We start from the raw sequence: 26,035 nt of genomic DNA, 5'->3' as shown, positions 1-26,035 counted from the left end.
AATTTGGCAGGCAAGCAATACTGACACCGATTTTCTTTAAGGAATGTTGGAATAAAAGTTTCCTCTTCGTGGGTTCTACCTACAATATGAACCATAATGCATAGAATGCTGCTCCAGAGTATTAACTCTCAACATATCTTGATGCATCTAGTACAAGCAGATGTTCTTAATGTTACTTGAAGAGTTTTATTTCTTAAGTCTTCACCAACAGTTGCTGTTTGTTGTCAGTCAATGGACATGACCCACCATCATTGCTGGACCAGTGCTCCCAACAATCTGGTCAATCCCTACACATCTTTCTTATCATCTGCTCTATAATTCCCAACTCCTAGGCTTCTGTAGTCATTTCTATCACCACCCCCCACCCCTCCACCATATCCCACCAGTAACTAACAATCTCCCCATACAAGGTACAGAGCTACTAGAATAACACTTGATAAACTTCATTACTAGTCTTGCCTTGTTGGGTTTGTTAATCTGTATTAATTTAATCATCCATTCAATTTGCTCCATTTAGAAATCCGAGTCAACTATCTTCACGCCACAGGTCCTTTCTTCAAATACTATATCCAGCAAGTCAGCCAAGCAGCCCATTACAAAAGTGAAACTACATTTGAAGTGACTAAACTATTAATTGTAAGCAAAAAGCCAAAATCTTTTACTACCTGTCCATCCTCTCCCATTGCAGAGGTGCTATATACAGCAAGGCCTTATGCAAACTAATTACTTTTGTTTAGGGAAGTCTAATCTACACTTTAAGAGCCAAAATGAACATAATTTCTTTGCCTTGAGAAGTGATTGGTTTGGAGAAGTCAAAAATAACACCTGCTTTCTTTTCCTTTTGTTTTTCAAGATGTGATATTACTGTCGGTTTTCAAATAATACCAGACTTTATAATTCCCTCCACCCCACGCATCGACCCTTTCATCCATCTCCCCACCCCACTTGTAATAGAATACTGAAAGGTGGGAATTATCGTCAGTCATCAGTCTTTAGAATGAGAAACAACCTTTGTGTTATGCTGCGATTCAAAGTGACATTTATGGATCAGACAGGGTGTTTTTGGGGGGTGGGGAGGGGGCAGTTGGCAAGTCAGAAAGTCCAGCCCATTGTGGAGCATACCAACTTTTAAGAAGTTAATCAAGATGACTGACTAAAGGCATTTTTAGCTCAGTCATTCAAGGAAATCAGAGGTTAGTAAAATAATATTCATTAAAAAAAAACTGATTTATTTAACAAACACCAAAATAAAAATCACAATTATTTCAAAATTAGACCTTGCTGCATTTGTATTTTTGGCTCTCAATGTATGCTAGCTCAATTTTCCATCAAGGAGTAAATGCATGTATGTGGTAGAGCTATGTAACTGAGCAAATGAATCTTAGAAATGTTTGCATAATACTGCAAAAAATAGTAATGCACAATCTCCTTGGGATTAAAAGCCATCCAACTTCTCTCTTGTCACCGTTATGCAAAACATTCCTAGGAACTGTTGAGCTGATGTGTTTCAGAATGCATAGTGATGATTAAAAGCATATAAAATTCAAAATTAAATGTGGCACATTTAAGATAAATGCTTTATTAGTTACTGGTATATCTTGTAAATTCCAAATCATTCTGCAAGTTTATCTGTCAACAAGATTAGCCAATTTGGTATTTAGTTTTCAATTCAATTATATTTGCAAAGTTATTGTGGTGATTGTTTGTGCGTTTTAACAAAAGCACAAACAATCACCACAACACAAAATATATTAGGAGTGAACCAGTATTATAGCATTTAAAACAACACACACACTAACGGCTGTTCTGAATATGCACTGAGAAATAAACTGAGTTTTTTTTTAAATAAAGTGAAACATTCTAGTTACCTTCTCCACCGGAAGCAGCAGAGAGAGTCTCTGAAGCACAAGGCACCCTCAGGTTGGAATCTGAATGAATGAGGACCATTATTGTTTGATTGTATAAAAGAACATACATAAAACACATTAAGCAAAAAAAAAGTCTCACATTTATATTGCTATCAAGAGACAAATGACCTTTCTATAATTATCCAGCACTTAGTCTTTCAAAGGAATTCTAAAGATACAGCATTTAACTGCAGTATCCTTGAGCTTTTGATTGGAAGTTGGGGCAGAGTTGGAAAGGGCAAGAGGGAAATGAAATAACAGCAGTTGAAAATAAAACTAAATCTGATCTTATAAAATGTGTGCTGGAATAGCTGTGTTTATACTTGACAGTCCAGACATTTGGACCAAAGTTCCATGTCCAATTTCCAATTAGGGGCACATGCTTGTTTAGGAACTAGAAAACCAGTTAGTTTTCACATTTCCTTAACCATGTAGCAATCCCACCTGCGTGAACACCAGTTGCGCGATTATCTAGTTATAATGGCTTCGATTATCAAATCACTAACTGGCAACTCATGACCAAGGTTTAATATGGCTATTTAGATAAGGACAATTGGCAATTCTAACGGGATTGTCCACAGCTTGGAAAGAACATAGAAAGATATTTATTTATTAGTCACATGTATATCAAAACACACAGTGAAATGCGTCTTTTTGTGTTACTGTGAACGTGCAGCCCGCAAGTGTCACCACTCTTCTGGCGTCAACATAGCATGCTCACAGCCCCTAACCCATACGTCTTTGGAATGTGGGAGGAAACCAGAGCACCCGGAGGAAACCCACGCAGACATGGGGAGAACGTACAAACTCCTTACAGACAGTGGCGGGAATTGAACCCGGATCGCTGGTGCTGTAGTAGTGTTATGCTATCTGCTACACTTCTGGCGGGGGGGGGGGGGGGGGGGGGGGTGGGGACGACTCTCGCCAAATACACAGAAACTAAATTGCTTAGGACAAAAATTGGCAACAGAAGTATGGAAAGCTATATTTTGAAAACCATTTTCAGCTTTTTTGTGAAAAAAATAATTTCAAAGGATTAGGATAATATTGCGACTAAAACGTCAGTTCGCCAGCTAGAGTTATGAGAATCAAATTTGCTTAATTCAAGTTTCTTCACAACTGATTTTTATTAAATCAACTCCCACAAACATTTAAATATGCAAGTAGATTTATTTACTTTGGTAAATTACTCATCATCAGGACTTTTTTTGGAAAATGTATTTTTTTCTGCAATTTTTATTTTAAACAATGAACACTTGGAAAATAATGATACTGTGAGTGATCACTTGTTCTGTTCTTGTCTTGGACAAAGATTCCACTCCTATCCAGATTACAAAGAAAATTTCCACTCAATGCTGAACTCAGGCACTTTGTGGTAAGTCACTTCACCTGTTGCCTCCCCAAGGTAAAAATCAGTAATGGAGTACTTTCTACTGACTGGATGAGTGGACCTCCAATAACACCCAAGCAACTCAGGACCATTCAAGATAAAGGAACCCAACTGATTATCACATCATTACCACTCAAAGCAGTCATCCGATCCACCACTATTACCTGCAGCTGTGTGTACAGTCTCCAAAATGTAGTGAAGTTACTTACAAGGCTACTCTATTAGCATCTCCCAAATCCATGACACCTACTGCCAAGGTCAGAGTAGCTAGTGCATGTGAACACTACAACCCAGAGGTCTCTCTCCAGGTTACACATCATCCCTGACTTGTAAATATAATCACTGTTCCTTTATTGCACTGTGAAATTCCTGACCTGTCGGCACGGTGGGAGTAGCTTCACCTGAAGGACTGCAGCAATTCAAGGTGGCAACTCACCAATACTACAAGGGCAATTTGGGAAGAGATACAAATGCTGGCCTTGCTGGTGATGACCACATTCCAGAAACAAATAAGAAAACTGAATCTGGTCTATATTCTTAATCAGTGTGGTCCATAGCATAGTTTCTTTGGAATCAGTTTCTGCTTACAAGCAGGCCACAGGTTGGGTTGATGATAAGAGGTAAAGTTCTTACTGAGGAAATGTGAAGGGAGAAAAAGAACAGGATAACTTGATCATAGATCAGTCAGGCATTGTGTTGGGAGGCAACATTATTAACTTCAACATTTTCTGAACAAGCTTTTGAGAAATTCACCCAATACGTCTGTTTAGAAGACGAAGAAACTTATCCAAAATAAAATTAGTTCAATGTCAACAGGGAGGTTGGCATTTATTGCCCATTTCTAACACTACCAGTAATTTGTTAGGCTTTTTCAGACAAAGTCACCCACATTCATTCAGGTACACAGACAAGTTTGGTGAAGATGAAATGTTTCCTTTCCGATACTGGAGCACTTATTCCTTTTAACTTAAAACAAAACATACAAATTCCCTAACTGCTATGATGAGAATTGAAGCTAGATTCTCTGAGTAACGTAGCCTCTGGATTACAACCTAGTAATAGTATTTTTGCTACAAGCAGTGGGCGGTCTGCAGGAGATTCTGAAGCCTCAGTAGTTGCCAACATCGGCCTAGGCAATTTAAATGAGTTCAGCAGGTTATGACCCTTCAGAAACATGACATGAAATCCACATTTACAGAGTAGTAATTGTGTGGATTTCTTTATAGATTTGTTTGTAAATTGTTAATAATCCCATGGCCAATCCAGGAGTAAATCAATCTGCCTGCGATCATTCTCTAGGTTAACTAAACATAGGGGATGAAGTACTAGAAGGTTGCCGTTCACAAAGCCACAGTATAGCAAGAATAAAAGGCTCAAGAAAATCTAAAGAAAAACAGTATTGGCAGAGATCTATACAGGTGAATGAACAGGGTGTTATTTTAGCTTCATTGCACTAGACTAAATGCATACACTAAACTGGCAGCCAAATAAGATCAGTATTCATTGTTTGAAGCAGTAATTGTCAATCCAATACCAAAAAAGACAACTTCAGCAATTTGTTACAGAGGTATTTAAATAGAGTCCTGATGATGAGAGTTATTCCTGATTCAAAAATGATTATAATTTCCAAATTTTTTTTAGTATTCCATTCATACTTAATAAAAATACATCTTAAAAGCATACAGTAAGACTTCCTTCCCCATGCAAAGCACTACAATACTTCTGACTGGAATATTTAAAATCAGATTTTATGTGAGCTATAAAATTATGATTGGTTCATTAGAAGCAGCAGTGAGATAATTACTGTACCTTTCTTTGGGAGAGAGGGAGGTCGAGGCGGAGGAGCCTCCTCCCTGCACTGTGCTATAGTGGACATCAGAAAACAAAGAAAGAACAGTACAGCATGATAAAGTAAAGTGACAACAAGAGTCAAAGTGATGCACAGAAATGAGCAAAAATAGCAATGACATGTAGCGACAGCAATACAATGTTACAGCTAACAATATAAAAACAAGAGCAACAATGCAGTAAACCTGACTAGAAATAAATTAAAATGCATCCAATACATTAGAATTTGATACAAGGACAGTTGCATAATGCTTAGCTAGCAATTTAGTGACCAAGGAAGCTAAATTGTATTATTCTGTAGGCATCCAATTATTGTTGAACACTATTTTGGGGGTCACATTCCATGATTCTGCTATTTACGTTTCAAGCTGTTAATTAATTTTACACTACAACAAAATTCATTTGACTAAAACTGCAAATCAACAACTTTTAGTCTTGAATTACACTTTTTGAGATTATTTTCAAGGCAGTGATGTCTAACAGAATGCTCCTTCAAATACAATCAGCTTGCTTAATCACAAGATGCATATTTTTCTGAGCAGCCAGGAGTTTGACGAAGTTCAAAAGCTAGCAGGTTTGACACGTACAGTGCAACTAACTGAGAATTTCACACAAGAGGTGCCTGATGCAGGTGTTCATATTCTTTCCTGGTGGGACCCACTCCACTTACCCAGAAGGCAAAGCTAAAGTTTGGCAAGAAACAAGCCCAATCAACTCTGCCACTTATCACTTTTTGAGATAAGGTCACTGCTTGGACATTGGTTTACAGGGTTATTCATTCCAAGTGGGAAAGAGTTGAATAACCATATGACGTCCACATCGATTCATTAACAGGTTACTCAGTTATCAACAGTACTCGTGAATACTGCTCATTTGCCTTGTTCCATAATGGGGAAGATCATATGAGTAACCAAACTAAATATAATGGGAAGTCCGTCAGAGACTGAGGAATAAAAGTGCTAATGCTCTAATTAATATTTAACATATAATAGATTAAAAGTGATAATCAAAATATAAATGATGCAAATAAACAAGCAAACAGATTTACTAGGCTAAATATACCACGCTGAGCAGAAGTAGTTAATAGAAATCAAATTAAAATCTATCTGATAATAGCCATTTGACATTAAGAGGTGAAAGGAGTTAAATAACTGATGTATAATGAATAAGTACAGAGGATAAATATAATGGCTGCAAAGGCAATGCTTTGGAACTGCAGAATGTTGGACTTATGGATTGAGACTGTGCAACCAGCTTTTAATTCACTTCGTTCAAATTATTAAATTTATTTTTGCTTAAATGGCATTTAAATTAATACTACTTCCATAAGCTTGCTTTGAGGAGGTATTTAAGGATTTAAGCATTTAAATTTTAAGTGCAATATTGGATTTTGAATTTGAGTAGACCATTTACATCTTAAGACTGCAATGAAGACTGAAGGGAGGGAATAAAACCGACAGAAAACATATTTGTAATGAAGTCAAGATGTTAAGTCTGCACTAAAGTGAACATTTAAATTGCTTCACAGATGCTAACCATTTCACACAGCCCAGATAAAGAACCAACTTATTTACATGGTGTATTCTTTGGGGTCTGAACCATAACTCCTTAATTACTTTCCACAAAATATAGGTTAAAAATGGTGACTGCTGAAACAAACTTCGTTAGTTTCTGGCTTAACAAAGAGGAAAACATAAAAGTAAAGCCATGACCCTGGTTGTTCTAATTCAAATGTAGGATAGTTCTTGATCTACATACTATTCAATTTTAAAATCAGTGGCATTTCAAATTTTAAAGCTCTTTTGATGCTTCTAGCAAGCAAGTTTAAAAATCTTAGTACTTAATGTCATGCGGACAATTAAACTAGCAGGCTGGCTACAAGAAACATCTGATCTTTCTTGCACAATAACTTTGTACTTCATAGCAGTTACTTGTTTGAGAAATACAAAGGCATAAAGGTTGTGTTTTGTACTAAACTACAGGATTATCCAACATTGAACTGAATATTTTCATCAGTTTCCACCTTACAAAGTTGCTTGGAAACCAGAGAATGTTTTAACACTGGTTTTAATACTAAGAACTTGAAAGTAAACTGATAAGGATGAGTACTACTTTGACATTTTATTTCCAGTAGTATCTTTCACATTTGTGTTGAGAGTTTACTAAAATAACAACCACGTTAAAAATTTGCATTTAGTTCAAATACTTGATTTAGAAGGGGCAAGCATAAGTTTGCAGTGTTACTTCAGTCTAATGTCAACACGAAGTGGTCTGCAAACTGCAACTGTATCATTCAGACTTTGAACTATGTAAGTTATATATATATACTTACCATCTCCCTGTGAAGCAGTCACTTTTGATGGTGGGGTGGTCATTCTCTTCAGGCTGGGTGGGCTTTCTGAAGCAGAATCCACACTGAAGTAGAAAAAAAACCCTCAGCTTAACAGTCGCATATTTTCCACAGCTACTCTGTTTGGTTTTAGTTCTGAAGTTGCAATACCCTTAGATTGTAGCACTTTATTTCAAATTCACATCATAAAACATATTTTTATATATATATATATATATATATATATATATGTAAATATATATATGTAAATATATATATATATATACACACACACACACATATATATATAAAAACATAAATTTATAACATAATATATATACATGTTAAAAAGAGTCAGAGTCATTCAAGCCATCAAGTTCATGCCTACCATCAAGCACCCAGTTACTTCAATCAAACACTAATCCTATTTATTCTCCCACATTCCCCTCAACTCCCCCCACATTCCATCACTCACCTACACGAGGTGCAATTTACAGCAGCCAGGTAAACTATCAGCCCACATATCTTCAGGTTCTGGTTTGCAATTTAAGCAAAGACTTAATCTGGAGGTGACCAGCACCATAAACTCACTTTTTTTTTTGTAACACTAGTTACAAGTTTGCAGATGACAGTAAAATAGGTGGTATCATAGACATAGATATACTTCTGTTCACTCTTCTCCCCTATGCACCTCTGTGTTTTGCTCTCTCCTTTATTTAGGGATCTATAGTAATCCCATTAAGATTGGACAATCTGCTCTCATGCTTCTGCTAACAAACCCATCTGTAGTCCTGTCTATGGTTATCAGGATTTACAGGGGGATCTTGAACAGCTGGGTAAGAGGGCAGAGGAATGGCAAACGGCGTTTAATTCAGATAAGTGCAAGCTGCTGCATTTTGGAAAGACAAATGAGGGTAGAACTTTCACAGTGAACAGTAGGGCCCAAGGGAGTGTTGTAGAACAGAGGGACCTAAGAGTAGAAGTACATGGTTCCCTGAAAGTGGCGTCGGAAGTGGACACGATGGTGAACAAGACTTTTGGTACACTGCCCTTCATCAGTTAGGATATTGCATATAGAAGTTGGGGATGTTATGTTGCAGTTGTACAAGACGTTGATTAGGCAGCAGTTCTGCTCATCCTGTTATAGGGAAGATCCCATTAAGCTGGAAAGAGTGCAGAGGAAATTTATGAGCATGTTGCTGGGACTTGAGGGACTGAGTTATGGAGAGAGGTTGAGCAGGTTGGGACTTTATTCATTGAAGCTTATAAGAATGAGGGGTGATCTTATAGAGGTGTACAAAATCATGAGGGGCATAGATAGGGTGAATGCACACAGTTGTTTGCCCAGGGTTGGGGAATCAGGAGCTGGAGGATATAGATTTAAGGCGAGAGGGGAGAAATTTAATACAAACCAGAGGAGCAACTTTTCCACCCAGAGGCTGGTCTGTATATGGAATGAGCTGCCAGAGGAAGTGATTGAAGCAGGTACATTAACGATGTTTAAAAGGCACTTGGACAGGTACATGGATAGGAAGGTCCAGAGGGATATGGGCCAAACATGGGCAAATGGGACTAGCTCAGATGGGAATCTTGGTCAGCATGGACCAGTTGGGCACAAGAGCCTGTTTCCTTGCTGTATGACTGTAATTCCATTGAAGCAGAATTTTCACTCTAAAAACTGATGATTTCTACAATAATGAGAAGATCAGTACAAAACTTTTCCAATTAGATATACTTCTGTTCACTGTTCTCCTCTATGCACCTCCGTGTTTTGCTCTCTCCTTTATTTAGGGATCTATAGTAATCCCATTAAGATTGGACAATCTGCTCTCATGCTTCTGCTAACAAACCCATCTGTAGTCCTGTGATTTTCTTTCCTGACGTGAAATGCAAAACCATCAGCATCTGTTCTGTTGATCAAATGGACACCATTTGTGGAGCTCAGCTGCGAACTCTAATCCTACGAGTTCATGGCATCCCAGAAATCATTTTTTTTTGAGAAGTACAATTTGTTCTATACCTTTCTAGAATTCGTCCCTTTCTACAAGTATCCTTCAGGAGGCTAAGAAATTTGGCATGTCCCCTTTGACACTCATCAATTTTTATTGATGCACCACAGAAAGCATCCTATCCGGCTTGGTATGGCAACTGCCCTGCCCATGACCTCAAGAAACTACAGAGAGTTGTGGACACAGCTCAGCACATCATGGAAACCAGCTTCCCCTCCATGGACTCTGTCTGTACTTCTCGCTGCCTCAGTAAAGCAGCCAACATAATCAAAGACCCCACCTATCCTGGTGATTCTCTCTTCTTCTCCCCCCTCCCATCAGGCAGAAGATACAAAAGCCTGAAAGCACATACCACTAAGCTCAAGGACAACTTCTATCCCACTGTTATCAGACTATTGAACAATTCCCTAGTATGATAAAATGTACTGCTATTTTTGAAATGATCTGTATGGATGGCATGCAAAACAAAGTTTTTTCACTGTACCTCGGTACTCGTGACAATAATACCATTTACCATTCCAGAGTTCTCAGTGAATCATTCCAAATTTAGGAATCCAACACAAATTGAAATTTAGTTTCAAACAAAAAAAACTTTGCTTTCTTTCAAGCTGGGCATACCCAAGATTAAGCCAAATCTTTGTGTTCATTTGAATGAATTGGTTTTAGTTAGCAATGATGTTGTGAACACAACTGAAAGCAAACTGAAAATTAACTTGCCTGTAAACCTTTAGAATTTGAAAGTGCTTTGAACTTCGATATTTATTTTCAAACAGTGCTCAGGGTACTGTGCCAATTGCATCAATTTACTATTTTCACAGAATTCCTAGTCTTCTGGCTGCAGAGTGGTCAGTTTGTTCATTGTTAGTTGCATTCTGAAAAGCATGCAATCCTAGCAGTATTTTCCTTCTAAGCTCTATCAATGGATTCATTCTCAATTATAATTTGAAATGGGAGCTGCATTTTATTATTAGAATTCAAACGAAACCCCATTACCTTCTTGAAAAACACAATTCTCTGACAAAGTGAAACAATTCTAAGAAAGATAAAAATATTGAACTTAGAACTTCAAAAGTCCAGGTGAAATCAATTAGGTTTAACACTACAAAATAATACTGTTTTATCTAAAATTGCAACTGATCTACAATAAACTGCAACACTAATATATCTCTAAATTAATGTATTATTTAAACATTAATGTATCTGGGCCCAACATATTGATGCAATCACGAAGAAGGCACGCCAGTGGCTCTACTTCGTTGGGAGTTTGAGAAGATTTGGTATGTCACCAAAGACTCTTGCAAATTTCTATAGATGTATGGTGGAGAGCATTCTGACTGGTTGCTTCATAGCCTGGTATGGAGGCTCTAATGCACAGGATCGCAAGACGCTGCAGAGGGTCGTAGACTCAGCCAGCTCCATTACGGGCACAACCCTCCCCACCACTGGTGCCTCAAGAAGGCAGCATCCATCACTAAGGACCTTCACCATCTGGGACATACCCTCTCCTTGTTACTACCATCAAGGTGGTGGTACAGGAGCCTGAAGACCCACACTCAACGATTCAGAAACAGCTTCTTCCCCTACGTCATCAGATTTCTGAATGGTCCATGAACCCGTAAACACTACCTCATTATTCCTTTTCTTTTGCACTATTTATTTTGTAACTTAGTGATATTATGTCCTTGTACTGTACTGATGCTGCAAAACACCAAATTTCATGTCATAAGACAATGATAATAAATCTGATTCTGAATTAGATAGCCTCAAGCTCGATTCGTTCCACAAGTTACAGCAACCCTCCAAAGCATCGCCAATGCAACTACACTTTTTGTAAGCTTGGATAGGCAAGGGTAAGCATGCTAGCTAACTAAAAGCAAAGGACAATGAAAGAAGAAAGCAATTGTAGTCCAAAGCTGAAGGGTCTTCGGTCTGAAATGTTAACCCTTTTTCTTTGTACAGATGCTACCTGACCTGCTGAAGGTTACCAGCATATTCGGTTTTTAAATCACAGACTGTACAAAATACAAAACCACGGATTTCACCACCACTTAATTGATCTTCTGGCATGGTTTTCACAAATGCATGCAGATGCTTCTTCCATATTTCAGCTTTCACTGGCTACCTACTTCTTGAAATAGAAATAAAAGTACTGCAAACAATCATGTTATCAGGCAGTACCAAATCACAAGGAAAAGAGCAAGATGCAAACAGGAAAAAGCTATAGATCCTCCACCTACTCCTTGTACCCACACACAAGAGAAACCTCTTTAAATATGCATTGCTGCATCAGCCTCAGCATATCATATTTTTCTATTACCATACACACATAGTCATCTACAAGTGAATTCTTTTAATCATGATACAATAGTGAAAAATCACAAAGAGATCACCATAAGAGTGAAATAGGTTTGATTTATGCCATTTTGCTCAAACTTATTGTTCACTGGCAGAAGCTGATTAATTTTAAGTGTTACCCATCTGCTCTGGCTAACCATGTCCATCTTATTTTGTTTTCGATCCTAAGCAACATGTCATTCATTTCCAGCAGTTCCTTTCTTTATTTCACATTTACAAAACTTGAAGTAATCACAATATCTAAATGATACACCTTCAGATTTTCAAAATAAATGCTGAAAACCAAAGCTGTCCAAGTAGCCTTTCAAAGCTTTCCCAGTATGACAATGGCTAAGACGAGGGGACAAAATTTTAAAGTGATTGGAGGAAGGTATAAGGGGGATGTCAGGGGTAAGTTTTTTTTTTACACAGAGAGTAGTAGGTGTGTGGAACGCACTGCCGGCAGAGGTTGTGGGGGCAGATACACTAGGGACTCTTAGATAGACACATGAATGAGAGAAAAATAGGGGGCTACGTGGGAGGGAAGGGTTAGATAGATCTTAGAGCAGGATAAAATGTCAGAACAACAGAGTGGGCCGAAGGACCTGTACTGTGCTGTAGTGTTCTATGTATAGATAATGTGAACTAACATAGTCTTTTTCCAAGGGAAAGGGAACTAAAAACTAGAGAGTGTAGGTTTAAGGTGAGAGGGGAAAGATTTAAAAGGGACCTGAGGGGCAACAACTTCACGCAGAGGGTGGTGCGTTTATGGAACGAGCTGCCAGAGTAAGTGGTTGAGGCAGGTACAATAACAACATTTAAAGGACATTTAGGTAGGTACATGGACAGGAGGAGTTGAGAGGAATATGGGCCAAACACAGGCAAATGGGACTAGCTTGGTGGGCACCTTGGTCAGCATGGACTAGTTGGGCTGAAGGGCCTGTTTCTGTGCTGCATTACTCTATGACTATGACTAGACTCTATAATATCATCATCTCATCTGGTAGAGAGTCCAGTGGTTTTGAATAGTAGGATACTAGCTATTGCTACAGAAAGCAAAAGCTCCCAATTATAGCCAGGCTTTTGGGAAAAAGGGAAAGTTGGTGTGACCTCACACACACACACACACACACACACACACACACACACACACCAATGAAGAACTCAGATGGCATCAGGGAAGAGGAACCCATGTAGCAAAATAAACTTGTCAATGATAAAATTTAAGCAAGCGTACCTGACAGATTTCCTTACAGGTCCTGAAATGAGCTTCACATAGGATTTGGGGAACCAGCCCTTTTGTCCATGAACTTCTCCAAACCACCACATATCTTGTTGTTCGAGAACAGTGATGATGTCATTTTTATTGAAGTTGAGGTGATTGTCCTTCTTTGCCCGCCAAGGATATAAAGCTTGAGCTTGTAGCCCTTCAACCTTCTCCCCCTGTCAAATAATTGAAAGAAAGACAGATGAAGCACTGGGATGCATTAAAATCCTTAAAAGTCAACACAATAACTTACTGTGGAAAGTAACTGAAGCACACAACACAAGGAAATACATTTAATTTGTCTAAATATTCAAAATTTTAAACAAGATAAGTGAAGCTTAGCAGTATTAAATTGACAGATTAGGGAATTTAAAAGTTCTCCAAGTCTAAGATCTTTGCTTCATGGACCAAGCAAAGTCCCTTACAAGTCTCCATAAATTCCAAGCAGCTGAAAACAATGAATATGAAAATCAATGTGCAAATGGGATGAGATGCCAGATTTTCAGGAGCTCATGGGTAGGGACACAAAATCTCCCATTTTAAGAGGGTGAAACTCAATGGTACAGGAGATCAAAGCAACAATTCAGTTAGTTTCTCAGATGTTTCAGTCTTTTAAGGGAAATGGATGACTGTTTCCTCTCTGCAAACTCAAAGGATCACTAATCATGAAGTGTGCAAAATCACAAAAGCCTCCAGGAAATAAAAATTGGAAGGATTAAGTTGAAAGTGCCTTGAATTCACCAAAAGTTGCAGCTACATCCAGACAATTCACTAACATATGATATTACTGGGATTAATGCATATTATTATTCACAGATGTCATTAAATGTATCAACATGCTACACTTAAATGGGAACAGCATAAGGCCATGTGGCTCCACAATTCTGTACAACTATTCTTTGAAATTGCACTAAATCCTCTACAACTTTCTGTTCAACTCCCTTATCCCTCGATTTTTTAAGTGTTCCAACTTTATCGATATCAGCCTGGAACACAATCACATATTTTCAGCCTTCTGGGTTATAGAATTTCTAAGGTTTGTGCCCTCTGCATAGGTAAATTTCACAACTCAATTCTAAAAGGCTGCCCCTTAGCCTAGATTCTCCAGCCCGAGGACCTTAGCATCTTGCTCAACTCAATGACACTCCTCCTCAGCCTACAAGACTCCAGCAGTGCAGTTTAATATCTTTTCATAGGACAATCGCCTCGACTCATGACTGATTCTAATACATTTAATTTTTCACCTACTTCAAGGTGAATTCTGGGGAGCAGGTGTGGGAGTTGATGAGAATGTGGGGAGAAAAAAGGCATTAATGTACAATTAGTGCAAATGGGTGGTTTCCTCTCTCTCTCTTAATATATTGTGGTTAGGTTTCTGAACTAGTAACCCTGCCAGTATGACTGAGCTTCAAATACTCAGCAGATCAGACAGCATTCTGTGGCAACAGAAACAGCTAATGCTTCAGAATAGGGCTGTTGAGTATTTCTAGCATGTTGGTTTTTATTCCAGATCTTCTACATCTTGACTTTTCCAAGTAAGATTATAACTATTGCCAAGCTGGTCTGTGGGACAATCACCACAAATCTGGAATATGCCCACACCATCAAACAGCAGACTACTAAAAACCCCAATACTAATATCCTTTCCAAAAGGAAACCATAAGCCTGTCTGGTTAATGCGATTTCAAATCCACAACAATGTGGTTGGCACTTAATTGTCTTCGGCAATGGTCAAGCAAGCCACTCAGATGTACCAAAACCACTAAAAAAAAACAAAAACACAGATGGACCACTGAGGATTGGCCCAGACATCAATTCTGGATGCAACAAAGGCACCCAGCAAGTCCTTCTCACATCTACCTGGGGATCTGTGGCATAATTGGGAGGACTATCACACAGATTGGTTCAGCAATAGTGTTAGTGAAATAAAGCGCCCAAACACTGTCAAGCTAAAACAGTAAACCTGTACTTCCTTTAATTTAGTATACTGCATTTAATGCTCAAGCTATGGTCTCACCAGCATTGGGGAAACCTAAAAGACTGGATGACATATTGCCTTACATCTCTGTTCAGTCAGTCACTAATTCCCCATCCCACTCCAAGTACACCTTAGCCTTCTATACTATTCCAATGAAGCTCAAGGAACTGCACCTCCTCTTACAGCCTTCTAGACTTGGCATCGACTCATTCCCAAAACTCAACTTTTTCCTTGCTCTCCCCTCTTCTGGTAATTTTGTCTTTCCCCCTCTTATCCTTTTCTCTAAAATTTAATACTTCTTGTTCAACTTTTACAATTTCTGATGAAAGATCATTGACCTGGAACGTGCTCGTCCCCACTCTGCCATTCAATAAGATCATGGTTGATCTTTTACTTCCGTGCCACTTTACTGCACTTAGCCAATATCCCTCATACCTAATAATATATCAATTTTGATTTTGGGTATACTCATTACCAAGTTCCTATAGTCCTTTTGGATAGAAAATTCTTTAGATTCCTCACCTATTTAATCAATTAGTTACTTCTCATCTCAATCCTGAATGGATGGCCTCTTTCCCCGATACTATGACACACCAGCCATGGGGTGCATCAACTCTGCATCTACCCTGTCAAGCCCCAAAGAATGTTGCATCTTTCAATGACATCACGGCTCATTCTTCCAAACCTGTTTAGGGCCAGTCTGCTTATTCTTTTCTCATTTGACAGACCTGCCATCCCCAGAATCCGTCTGGTGAACCTGTACTACACTTTTACTATTGCAAGTATATCCTTGACTACAAAGGGGAGACAAGACCTATGCACAACATGCTAGATGGGCTTACTAGGGCCCTATATAATTAAAGCAAGGTGCCTCTATGCATGCACTCAATTCCTCTTGCAATTAAAGCCAACTACCATTTACCTTCTTAACTGCTTGTTCAACCTGCACGTTAACTTGGCAATGTGTCTGCAAGGGGGTCTGGGTCCTTCTAAACAACACCTTTTAATTTCTCACCATTTAAAGCAAAAATCCACTTTTCCCATATTAAATTCCATCTGTCGTGTCCTTGCTCATTCACTAAACCTGTCTGTATCACCCGAAGCCTCCTTGCATCCTCCTCACAGCTCACACTGTCAGTGTTGTGCCATCGGTAAACTTGGATATATTGTAGCAGCTAGCTACACACTACAAAATGAAGACACAGAGTCGCTGGTTCGAAATCAGAAGTCGAATGAACGACAGGGGCTCGGTGCGCCTTCAATATCCCAAAACTTCCCGCGCTACAGTTCCCGCGCTCACATCACGCGCAGGTCACCTGACCTTCCCGCGCGCGGGCTTTCCTAGCCCGACGGTGGGGAAGGAGGAGGGCCCTGCGCCATCTTGGATCGGGGCCTCCAACGACGTTCGCGATGTTGGGAGCTGGTTCAATGCCGGTGTGGTGAGTCGCTACAATATTATATTTCTTTTCCTCACCCAAATCATTGATTATACTGAACAGTTGGGGCCACCACACCAATCCTTGCAGCACTCCACTCTGCACGGCCTCCCATACAGAAAATGACTCATTTATATGCGCTATCGATCCATTATCTAATCCTCAATCTACATCTGCATATTACTTCCAGTATCATGCTCTTTAATCTTGTTTAATCATTCCTTGTGGTACTTTACTGAAGGCCTTCTGAAAGTCCATACACACCATATCCACTGATTTTCCCTCATCTATTTTGCTAATTACAACCCCTCAAACAAAAAAAAGTTCCAACAGATACGTCAAATGTAATTTTCATAAATACATGCCTACTCAGCCCAAACTTGTTATTTTTAAGTGCCCTGTTATTACTTCCTTAATATTACTTTTATTACTTTCACCACTGTCAGGTTATCTGGTTTATAGCTCCCCGACTTCCCTCTTGCTCCATTTGTAAGCAGTGGGGTCCCAATTGCTATCATCCTGTTTATGGAAATTGCTGGAGAATGGAATTTTGAAAAATGACAATCAGTGCATCCACCACCTCCACAGCCATCTCCTTCAAAGAATGGCGGTCATTAACTCCTATGGATTTATTGCCTTTCAGTCTCTCTAATTTCTCCAATACTAATTTTTGTTTTAAAACCAATGACAATTTCTACAAAGACAAAGAAAATATTCATTTACTTTCTTTGCCTTTTCCTTACTAAATGCAATTTCTCCCCTCCCTGACTATAAGGAACCCAAGGAAACATGAAGAGACTGCAGATGCTGGAACATGGAGCAAAAAACAAGTTGCTGGAGGAACTCAGCAAGTCAGGCAGCATCTGTGGGGGAAATTGGATAGTCAATGTTTCAGGTCAAGATGACGACCCAGTCCAGGTGAAGGGTCTCATCCCGAAACGTCGACTGTCCATTTTCCTTGACAGATGCTGCCTGACCTGCCAAGTTCCTCCAGCAGCTTTTTTTTTTGTAAGGAACCCACATTAATTAAGCTAATCTTTTTTTTCACATATCTACACCAGTTCTTAGTCTGTTTTTAGGTTTCTTATTTAACTACTCATTCGAGTTCGCTTGCTTTATCAATTCCTTGGCATTCCTTGACCAAATTCTGAAATTTGCCTGGTCCTCGGGCTTACTCCGTTTTAGGCAATATCAGACATCTTTTCTTTGATCTAATACTACCTTTAAACTTCCTTTGGTACCCATGACTAGGTGACTTTTCCTGTTGGGTAATTTTGCCTTAAAAGATACATCTTATTTGTAAACTATGTAATAATTCTATATTTCTGCCTAACCACGATTTCCTGTTTAATAAAACAAAAACAAAGAACTGAATTCAAATTATCCAAAGTCATTTCAATAATACAGCTTGGGATGAATTTAAGCCCAACACAGGATAAAATAAGAGTGAAAATGCACAAAACTAAATCTCACTAAGCTATGTTAATACAATGGATGTGTTTCATTGCATTTATTACCCACCTGGCCTAACACAGGTGATGGAGAGGATCCAGACACAGTCGCAGGGGTGAATGCCGATCTCTGACGTGGTTGACCCGCACTAGGAACAGTGAGTGAAGGCTGCATTGCCCAAGCATCCCAACTGTCATTCTCTGGTTTCTCGGTGCCTGTTGTGGGCCATCTGAACAAAAATAACACAAAAAGTTTAGAAGCATCTTTGTTATTCAACTTTTATAGAAAAAATTTCTGAAATTATGGGCTTATGTACGAAAACTTGGTTGAAAGCTACTTAATGATCTCTCTAATGCATGGCTGTACATTCTGACATCTGCTCTGCACAAACTGCTGCCATGGCAACATGCCCCGTTTTTCCTTCCAATCTGGTACTCTCTCTTTCTTGGAGCACATTTCCTTTGACTATGTTACTTTGTTCTTGTCTGACCCCAAATAGCATAACTCACAAAAACCAAGCTGAACTTCTCAGGTGTCCCAGTCTCTGCATCGAATGACTTACTATTGTGCGTCATGCACTTTGGAGCTTCACCCTCCATCTCAGCTTGCTTTCTCTCTCCAAGTTCAGAATCCTCTTGAAGTCCCTTCATCTCCATCCAAGCTCTCCTATCCATACTTACAACAATCCACTTTGTCATCTATTTCTATCAGCCTGCCTCAACATTGCTTTTGACACCCTAACACCAAGGAGAAATGCTTACATTCTTCTATCCTAGCTGCTTCGCAGTATGACCTTAACAACTCCCTTCTCCAGTCACTGTAACATTTCTTAACCTAATAAATAAATTCCAACAGTTTAACACTATTCAGACAACTTGGTTGGAGAGTATGTGAACAGTGGCAATAAAGAAAAAGAGGCTAACTAGCAATTAAAAACAAAATACTCTGGACCTCATACTACCAGTTACACATTAAGCCTTGTCCAGTTGACTGAGTGAAGTGTTTCTTTGGAATTATATCTCCACAAGAATTCAGAGTTGGTAGAAGGGACTATCAAAGCAGTAGTAAACTTTTCTAAAAACAAAATTGCCAGTTGAAGAGATTTCTTTTGACATCAAACTATTGTTTTATTTACATTTAACCACTGACGTACTTTCAATTCAGAAGAAAAGTTCTGATATATTTTAGTGTATTTAACAATTGAAGGATTGCCTCTGATGTAACTACTGTCTATAAATGTAAACTTGCACTTACGTGGAGCTAAAATCTGCCCAGTTGGAGGATGTGGCAGTCTCAGTCATTGGTTGTGCAACACCAGCAACCACAGTGTGAGGAGCAATCTTTGCAGTAAGTCGTGTTCCTTGTTGTAAATTGGGTGGCAATTCACTCTCCAGTATCTTCTCTGCATAATTAGCAGGAAACCACCCAGTTTTTCCTTTCAATTCACCTCCAAGCCATCCAGGTTCTCCAGTCTGACTTTCATCCACCTATCATAAAGCAAATTAAGAACATTCAATTGTGCCTTGAAAGCCACTCCCTTCAAAGGTTGTTAAAATTGTAAAGAAAGCCCACCTGCAAGACCTAACCTTAAATTAAAATTTTGTCTGTTCACAATGTTTGGCCGTCCTTCTGATGAAAAATAAACTCATATCCAAACTAGGAACATTTCAGAACCCATACAAATGAAAAAAAGACTTGTTTCATCACTTCTACATTGCAATTAGGATATACCTTACCATAGTAAAAGCATTACAGTTAGAATCAATGCAAGCAAGCTAAGGCACGTAAGTGTTGGCCAAGAACTGCAACTCCGCAACTAAAGTGATTTAAATTCAGAATCCTCAAATTCTCATTTTCCAACAAATACTCAACACGTTTACCAGTGAGAAAAATTATGACATCTTACAAATCCCAAGACTATCCATGACACAAGCTACAATACCTGCATGCAGTATGTGGGAATGCAGGGGTGATCCAAGTAATCTGATTTTGAAAGCTATGTAACAGATGAGGACAGATAGATTTTTTTTTACATACAGCACGTGCACCATTCCCACATTTAGCTTTCTGAACACTGCTAACACTCGCTCAAGGGATGAATCTTTTAGTTATTAGAACAACCAATCTATTACCAACTGCAAAATTAAATGTACAAAAATGACTTTCAAAAGAAATATTTTCCAATGCACAGAGTCATGGAATTATACAGCATGGAAACAGACCCTTTGGCCAACTCGTCCATGCCAACCAAGATGCCTTCCTGAGCTAGTCCCATTTGCCTGCATTTGGCCCATATCCCTCTAAACCTTTCCTTTCCCATCCATGACCCTGTCCAAATTTCTTTTAAACGTTGTAATTATATCCAACTCTACCACTTCCTCTAGCAGCTTGTTCCATATACCCGCCATCCTCTGTGTGGAAAAACTTGCCTCTCAGATCCCTTTAAATCTTTTTCCTCTCACCTTAAACCTATGCCCTCTAGGTTTAGGCTCCTCGACCCTGGATAGAAGACTGACCACCTAACATCTATGCCCCTCAATTTTATAAACCCCAATAAGGTCACCCCTCAGCCTCCTTCATTCCATTGAAAGCAGTCCCAGCCTATCCAGTTTCTCCTCGAAAGTCAAGCTCTCCAGTCCTGGTAACACCCTTGTGAACCTTTTCTGCACCCTCTCCAGCATCTCCACCTAATCCCATCCTTCCTATTGTATGCTGTCCAGAACTGCACACAATATTCCAGGTACGATCTCACCAACTTCCTATGCAGCTGTATAAAGTCCAGCCCAAAGCCAGTTAAAGATTTAAGGTAATTTTTTTAAAAATAGAAGTGAACATGACTACTTCCATTATTAGATCTACAGTTCACTACTGTGATGTTACCTCACAAGTAATTTGTGACGGTTCAGATTTATCTTGGAATTATATTTCAGTCACCAGTTCTAAAAATAGCAAAGAATTTCATCCCTTTCTTCAGAGCATAAATGATGGTGTAACACTGTAAATTATTCTATCAATTGAAGAGCTACATATTATTTCCAGTTTAAACAAAGTAATTAATTTTTTTTTAAAAATCTCAGCGTGCAAATTGACTACTATTTCTATATACTTGCCTATATGGAATCTTTCTTGCATCATTTGGTTCTGACATTCAGATAATGTAAAAAAAAGGTATTTTTGCACAAATAGAAAACACCAACTATAGTATGCATTATAAACTGAAGGAGATATTTGTAGTTTCACAGAAAAAGATGGAATTTCAGAATTCAATCTCATTAAGCCAGGAAGAGTCCCCAAACCTTGGAGTGTGATGAACCATGCCCTTTGTAATTCTCTTTCACAAATTGAAAATGGAAAAATATGCAAGTATACAGAACAAATGGAAATAGAGAATCCCCAATAAGGCTGCTGCTCACTTACCCATTCCCCTTTAACCTCCAACAGGAAAGCAAAAGATCAAAAAGGGAAGCAAAACAAAGGTTACAAAATTTCATTAGTATTAAAAATATCAGGATTTCAAAATGCTTTTTTCAATTGTCTAAAATGAAATGTACAAAAGCTGGCAGCAATGTTTTTTTTAAAAGGTTGCTATTTACATAAATTTGGATGACGGGATGGAAGCAAATACAAGATCTGAAAAGGTACCAAATGACTTTCAACTCAAGTTTTCTTTTACTACAGTGCCAGTTGTGGGTCAGTTGGTAGCACTCTTCCCCGCATACAGAAGGTCCAGCGTTCAAGCCCCACTTTAAAGGCTCAGCAGAAAAATTTAAGCTGACACTCTACTTATAGAGAGTGCCAGACTGTCACACATTTTGTCATTGAGATGCATGTTAAACTAAAACCCCATTTGCTCTTGTAGTGAATACCTAAGAAATAAGGAGCAGAGGAATTATACTCAGTATCCTGGTCAATATTTATCCCATAACCAATATCACAAGAAAAATTATCTGATCATTATTATATTATCACTTACATAAACTGGCTGCCAAGTTTCCTACATTATAAGAACAAGAGATAATATACAAATGCGTGTCCCCACTGTAACTGAGCTATACTACAGCATTTTCCAGTGTGGGGAAATAGCATAGTTACAATCCAGTAAGAGTTCTGAAATCCAAAATTGGGTCAGAATACATTACTTTTTTAAAAAATTAACAATCTGAACTGTGAAAGATTTAAACCAAGATCTGTACTGATCTGAGACACGAATCATCAAGAGTTGATGTTACCTTTGCTAACATTATAATTTCACACTGTTTAAAAACTCCATTATCAATCAATACTGTGCAGAAGTATTATTATTTACTGAAAATGCGCTACCTCAGAGAGATCAAGAAATGATCAAACAATCACAGTAAATAGAAAGGAACTTACTGAATTTAAAAAGTTCTCGTCCCATCTAAGTATGATATTGTTTTTCCATAGAAGATAGAAACAAATGAATGTGTGGTAATCTAGTTAACATATTTTCAAATAAACAAAAGTTTGTCAACCCATGTTTCGGAATGCAGAGCACCCTTTATGTAGCTCAAAAAACACAAAATTACATTTTTGTACTCTGTCCTTTTGTGGCATAAAATTATTCTACAAGATTTCTAGATGTTGAACGTTTAATAATATGCCTTACAAATATTAGACAGCTTTTAAAGGAATCATGAACTTCCATTACAGAATTTTATAGCATTTACAAGTCAAAATAATTTCAATAAGGCATTTTCAAATAAAAATTAATCTCAGGATATGAACATTATTGGCTAGGATAGCATTTATTGTCCCTTAATATCAGCTGCAAAAGATGGTGGTAAGCCACCTTCTTGATCTGCTGAAGCCCACTGGGTGAAGGCATTCTCCGCAATCCTCACTTAACATAGAACACTACAGCACAGTACAGGCCCTTCGGCCCACAATGTTGTGCCGACATTTTATCCTGCTCTAAGATCTATCTAACCCTTCCCTCCCACATAGCTCACCATTTCTTTATCATTCATTTTGATACAAAACCAATTGTGATTATCAGATCTTTTCCATAGAACAATACAGCACAATACAGGCCCTTTGGCCCACCATGTTGTGCCGACCTTCAAACCGCTCCTAAGACTATCTAACCCCTTCCTCCCACATATCCCTCTATCTTAAATTCCTCCATAGGAATTCCTACAGAGCTTCCTACAGAGGGCAGTTAAGTATTAACCACTTCACAATAGGTCTGCAGATGTGCATAATGAAACAAGGACATTCATAGAACAGGAAGGATTTCTTCTAACATTTCAATTGTTTTGTGTGGAAAATGGCTATTTACTACAGAATTATTCAAATGCTTAATTTAAATTAAATTTCCTAGATGCCATGGTGGGAAAGGGATGAGTTTTCAGATCATTAGTCCAGGCCTCCAGATTACTATAAAGATCAGGTGATGACGTCTGGGCTACTACTCATTTAAATGAATTGTAGCTGTAATTTTATTAGTGTAGGAGGCGAGGTGCTTGTCTGTGATCTTGCACAAACTAACACCAAAAAAGTTTAAATAGTGAAAGTTAAAATGTTGAAGTTCCAAAATTGGATAATTCATCTCCATTTCTCATTTTGAAAGCACCTTAAATCACAAACTTTTCAACAAGACAAAGATAGAGAATGCTTACCATTATGACATTCCCAGGGTGAATGGTAAGCTCATCATGGCTCCTAGCTTCAAATGGATACAATGCTTTATAATATACAACTTTAACACCATCTTGATCAGTATTTACAGAAGTAGGCTTTTCTGTTGAGAGAGGGAAAAAAGAGAAACTTTTTTTTAAAAATCTTGCTTTAAGTTAGATAAAATCTCAAGTAAAAACTTAGAGACGTACAAAATACATTGATTCTGCCTTTACCATGGCATAAAAACTGTAAAAATTGTCTAATTCATTTTGATACAAAACCAATTGTGATTATCAGATCTTTTCCACAGAACAATACAGGCCCTTCGGCCCACCATGTTGTGCCGACCTTCAAACCGCTCCTAAGACTACCTAACCCCTTCCTCCCACGTATCCCTCTATCTTAAATTCCTCCATAGGAATTCCTACAGAGCTTCCTACAGAGGGCAGTTAAGTATTAACCACTTCACAATAGGTCTGCAAAATACATTGTTAAGTATTAACCACTTCACAATAGGACGTACAAAATACATTGATTCTGCCTTTACCATGGCATAAAAACTGTAAAAATTGTCTATTTGAAGGAATTCCATTTCTTAAAAACTGTATTCAAGATTTTAGACTTGAACTTTTTCCCATGTAATCTGATAGTTAACAATCTGTTGAAAATACCAAAATTTCTTCTTAATCTGCTTTAAGTGAGCCAAGCTAAATTCAGCATGAAGACAAAAATTTGCTTCGGAGCCCCTGACATTTCTTGCCAAGAGGTTTAACTTCTTAAGAAAAACAAACCCAGGAAAGAATTTCAGAGAAACTGCCACCTCATTGATTGTGAAATTTAGCACTTCTTAGATTTCAACCAGATGATTACAGGTTCATGTACTATGGTAATATCTGTCTCTTAGCACAAAGAGAAGCATATGTGGTTCTCAGGTGAAACCAAATTTGGATCTCGTATGAACATAACATTACACTTAACATTAATAAAACCTCGACTTGTGGTGACTCACCATCCGAGCAGGCAAACCAGCTCGATGGTCGGGGTGCACGTCGTCGGAGCGGCGAGGCCCAAGATGGCACGGGGCCTTCGTCTTCCCCGAACGACGGAGGAGAACCTTCGCGCGCGAAAACTCTAATGACATAGCGTGTACATCATTTCCTCTCTCGGAAGGCAGGAACCGTTTCACTTAAAAGGCCTGCGCACAGCGGGAAATAAATCAGTCTTGTTCTACAACTCAAACTCGTGTATTTATTTTCGCATCGCGATAGCAGCCACTACAGTGGTGACCCCGACGGTCCAAACGGATTTTGGACCTTCACAATGACCAACAACGCAGCAGCCAACGCAGTGGCACTCAAGCTGCCCACCTTTTGGACACTTTGGCCCCGCGTGTAGTTCGACCAGGCTGAAGCCCATTTCCAACTTCGCCAGATCACCTCCGACTCCACACGGTACTACCACGTGGTCAGCTCCATGGACCAGTAGACAGCCGCCCAGGTCGGAGACTTCATCCAGTCTCCTCCGGAGGAAGGCAAGTACCTGGCTTTCAAGGACCTTCTCATTTTGACATTCTGCCTCTCCAGTCGTGAGCGCACTGCCCGCCTGCTTCATCTCGACAGCTTGGGGGACAGATCTCCATCGGCCCTGATGAACAAGATGCTGGCTTTGGCTGAGGGGCACAAGCCCTGCCTGATGTTCGAGCAGGCCTTCCTCAAACAGCTGCCCGACAACATTCACCTGCTGTTGGCTGACACCAATTTCAGCAACCCACGTGAGGTAGCTGCCCAGGCAGATGTCCTGTGGAAGGCCAAACGCAAGAACAGTTCGTCTGTCGGCCAAATCACCAGACCGCGTGCCCAACGCCTACCTACACCAGCAGCCGAGCGACCACACCCCAGAAACACAGACGACAACACCGATGACCAGCTGTGTTTCTACCATCAGAGGTGGGGCGCGGAGGCCTGTAGGCGCTGCCCACCCTGCAAGTTTCAGGGAAACACCAGGGCCAGCCGCTGCTGATGGCTACGGTGGCTGGCCACCAACACAGCCTCCTATTCATTTGGGACAAGCAGTCCGGGCGTTGTTTCCTCGTCGATACTGGAGCGGAGGTCAGTGTTCTACCCCCAGCTGGCTGTGACACTTGTAGCAGACAACAGGGACCCGCCCTCAAAGCCACAAACAGCACAACGATACGGACTTTCGGTACCCATACAGTCCAATTACAATTCGACGACACCCATTTTACTTGGAACTTTACCCTTGCCGCCGTCACCCAGCCACTCCTGGGAGCCGACTTCCTCTGGGCCCACAGCCTATTAGTCAACCCGCGAGGGAAACGGCTAGTGCACTCCAGAACCTTCCAAACTTACTCTCTGGGAGAAGCCAGCCTACCAGCCACGCACCTGGACTCCGTTTCCCTGTCTGCCAACGAGTTCACCAAGCTCC

The 26,035-nt window shown here is 39.3% G+C and overlaps 1 protein-coding gene across 1 annotated transcript in view; it reads right to left on the bottom strand.

Annotated features, from left to right (window-relative positions):
* Positions 1-26,035, bottom strand: part of itsn1 (intersectin 1 (SH3 domain protein)) — a 230,712-nt gene that overhangs the window by 58,864 nt on the left and 145,813 nt on the right. The window contains 7 exon segments of the mRNA XM_052015098.1: positions 1,869-1,928; positions 5,107-5,160; positions 7,478-7,560; positions 13,055-13,260; positions 18,020-18,179; positions 19,205-19,437; positions 23,590-23,711. Coding sequence (XP_051871058.1) covers positions 1,869-1,928; positions 5,107-5,160; positions 7,478-7,560; positions 13,055-13,260; positions 18,020-18,179; positions 19,205-19,437; positions 23,590-23,711 — 918 coding nt within the window.

The sequence above is a fragment of the Pristis pectinata genome, chromosome 4, assembly GCF_009764475.1.
Source record: "Pristis pectinata isolate sPriPec2 chromosome 4, sPriPec2.1.pri, whole genome shotgun sequence".
NCBI classification, from domain to species: Eukaryota; Metazoa; Chordata; class Chondrichthyes; order Rhinopristiformes; family Pristidae; genus Pristis; species Pristis pectinata.
The sequence above is the reverse complement of the archived record's forward strand: the minus strand, read 5'-3'. Positions and strand labels throughout refer to the sequence as shown.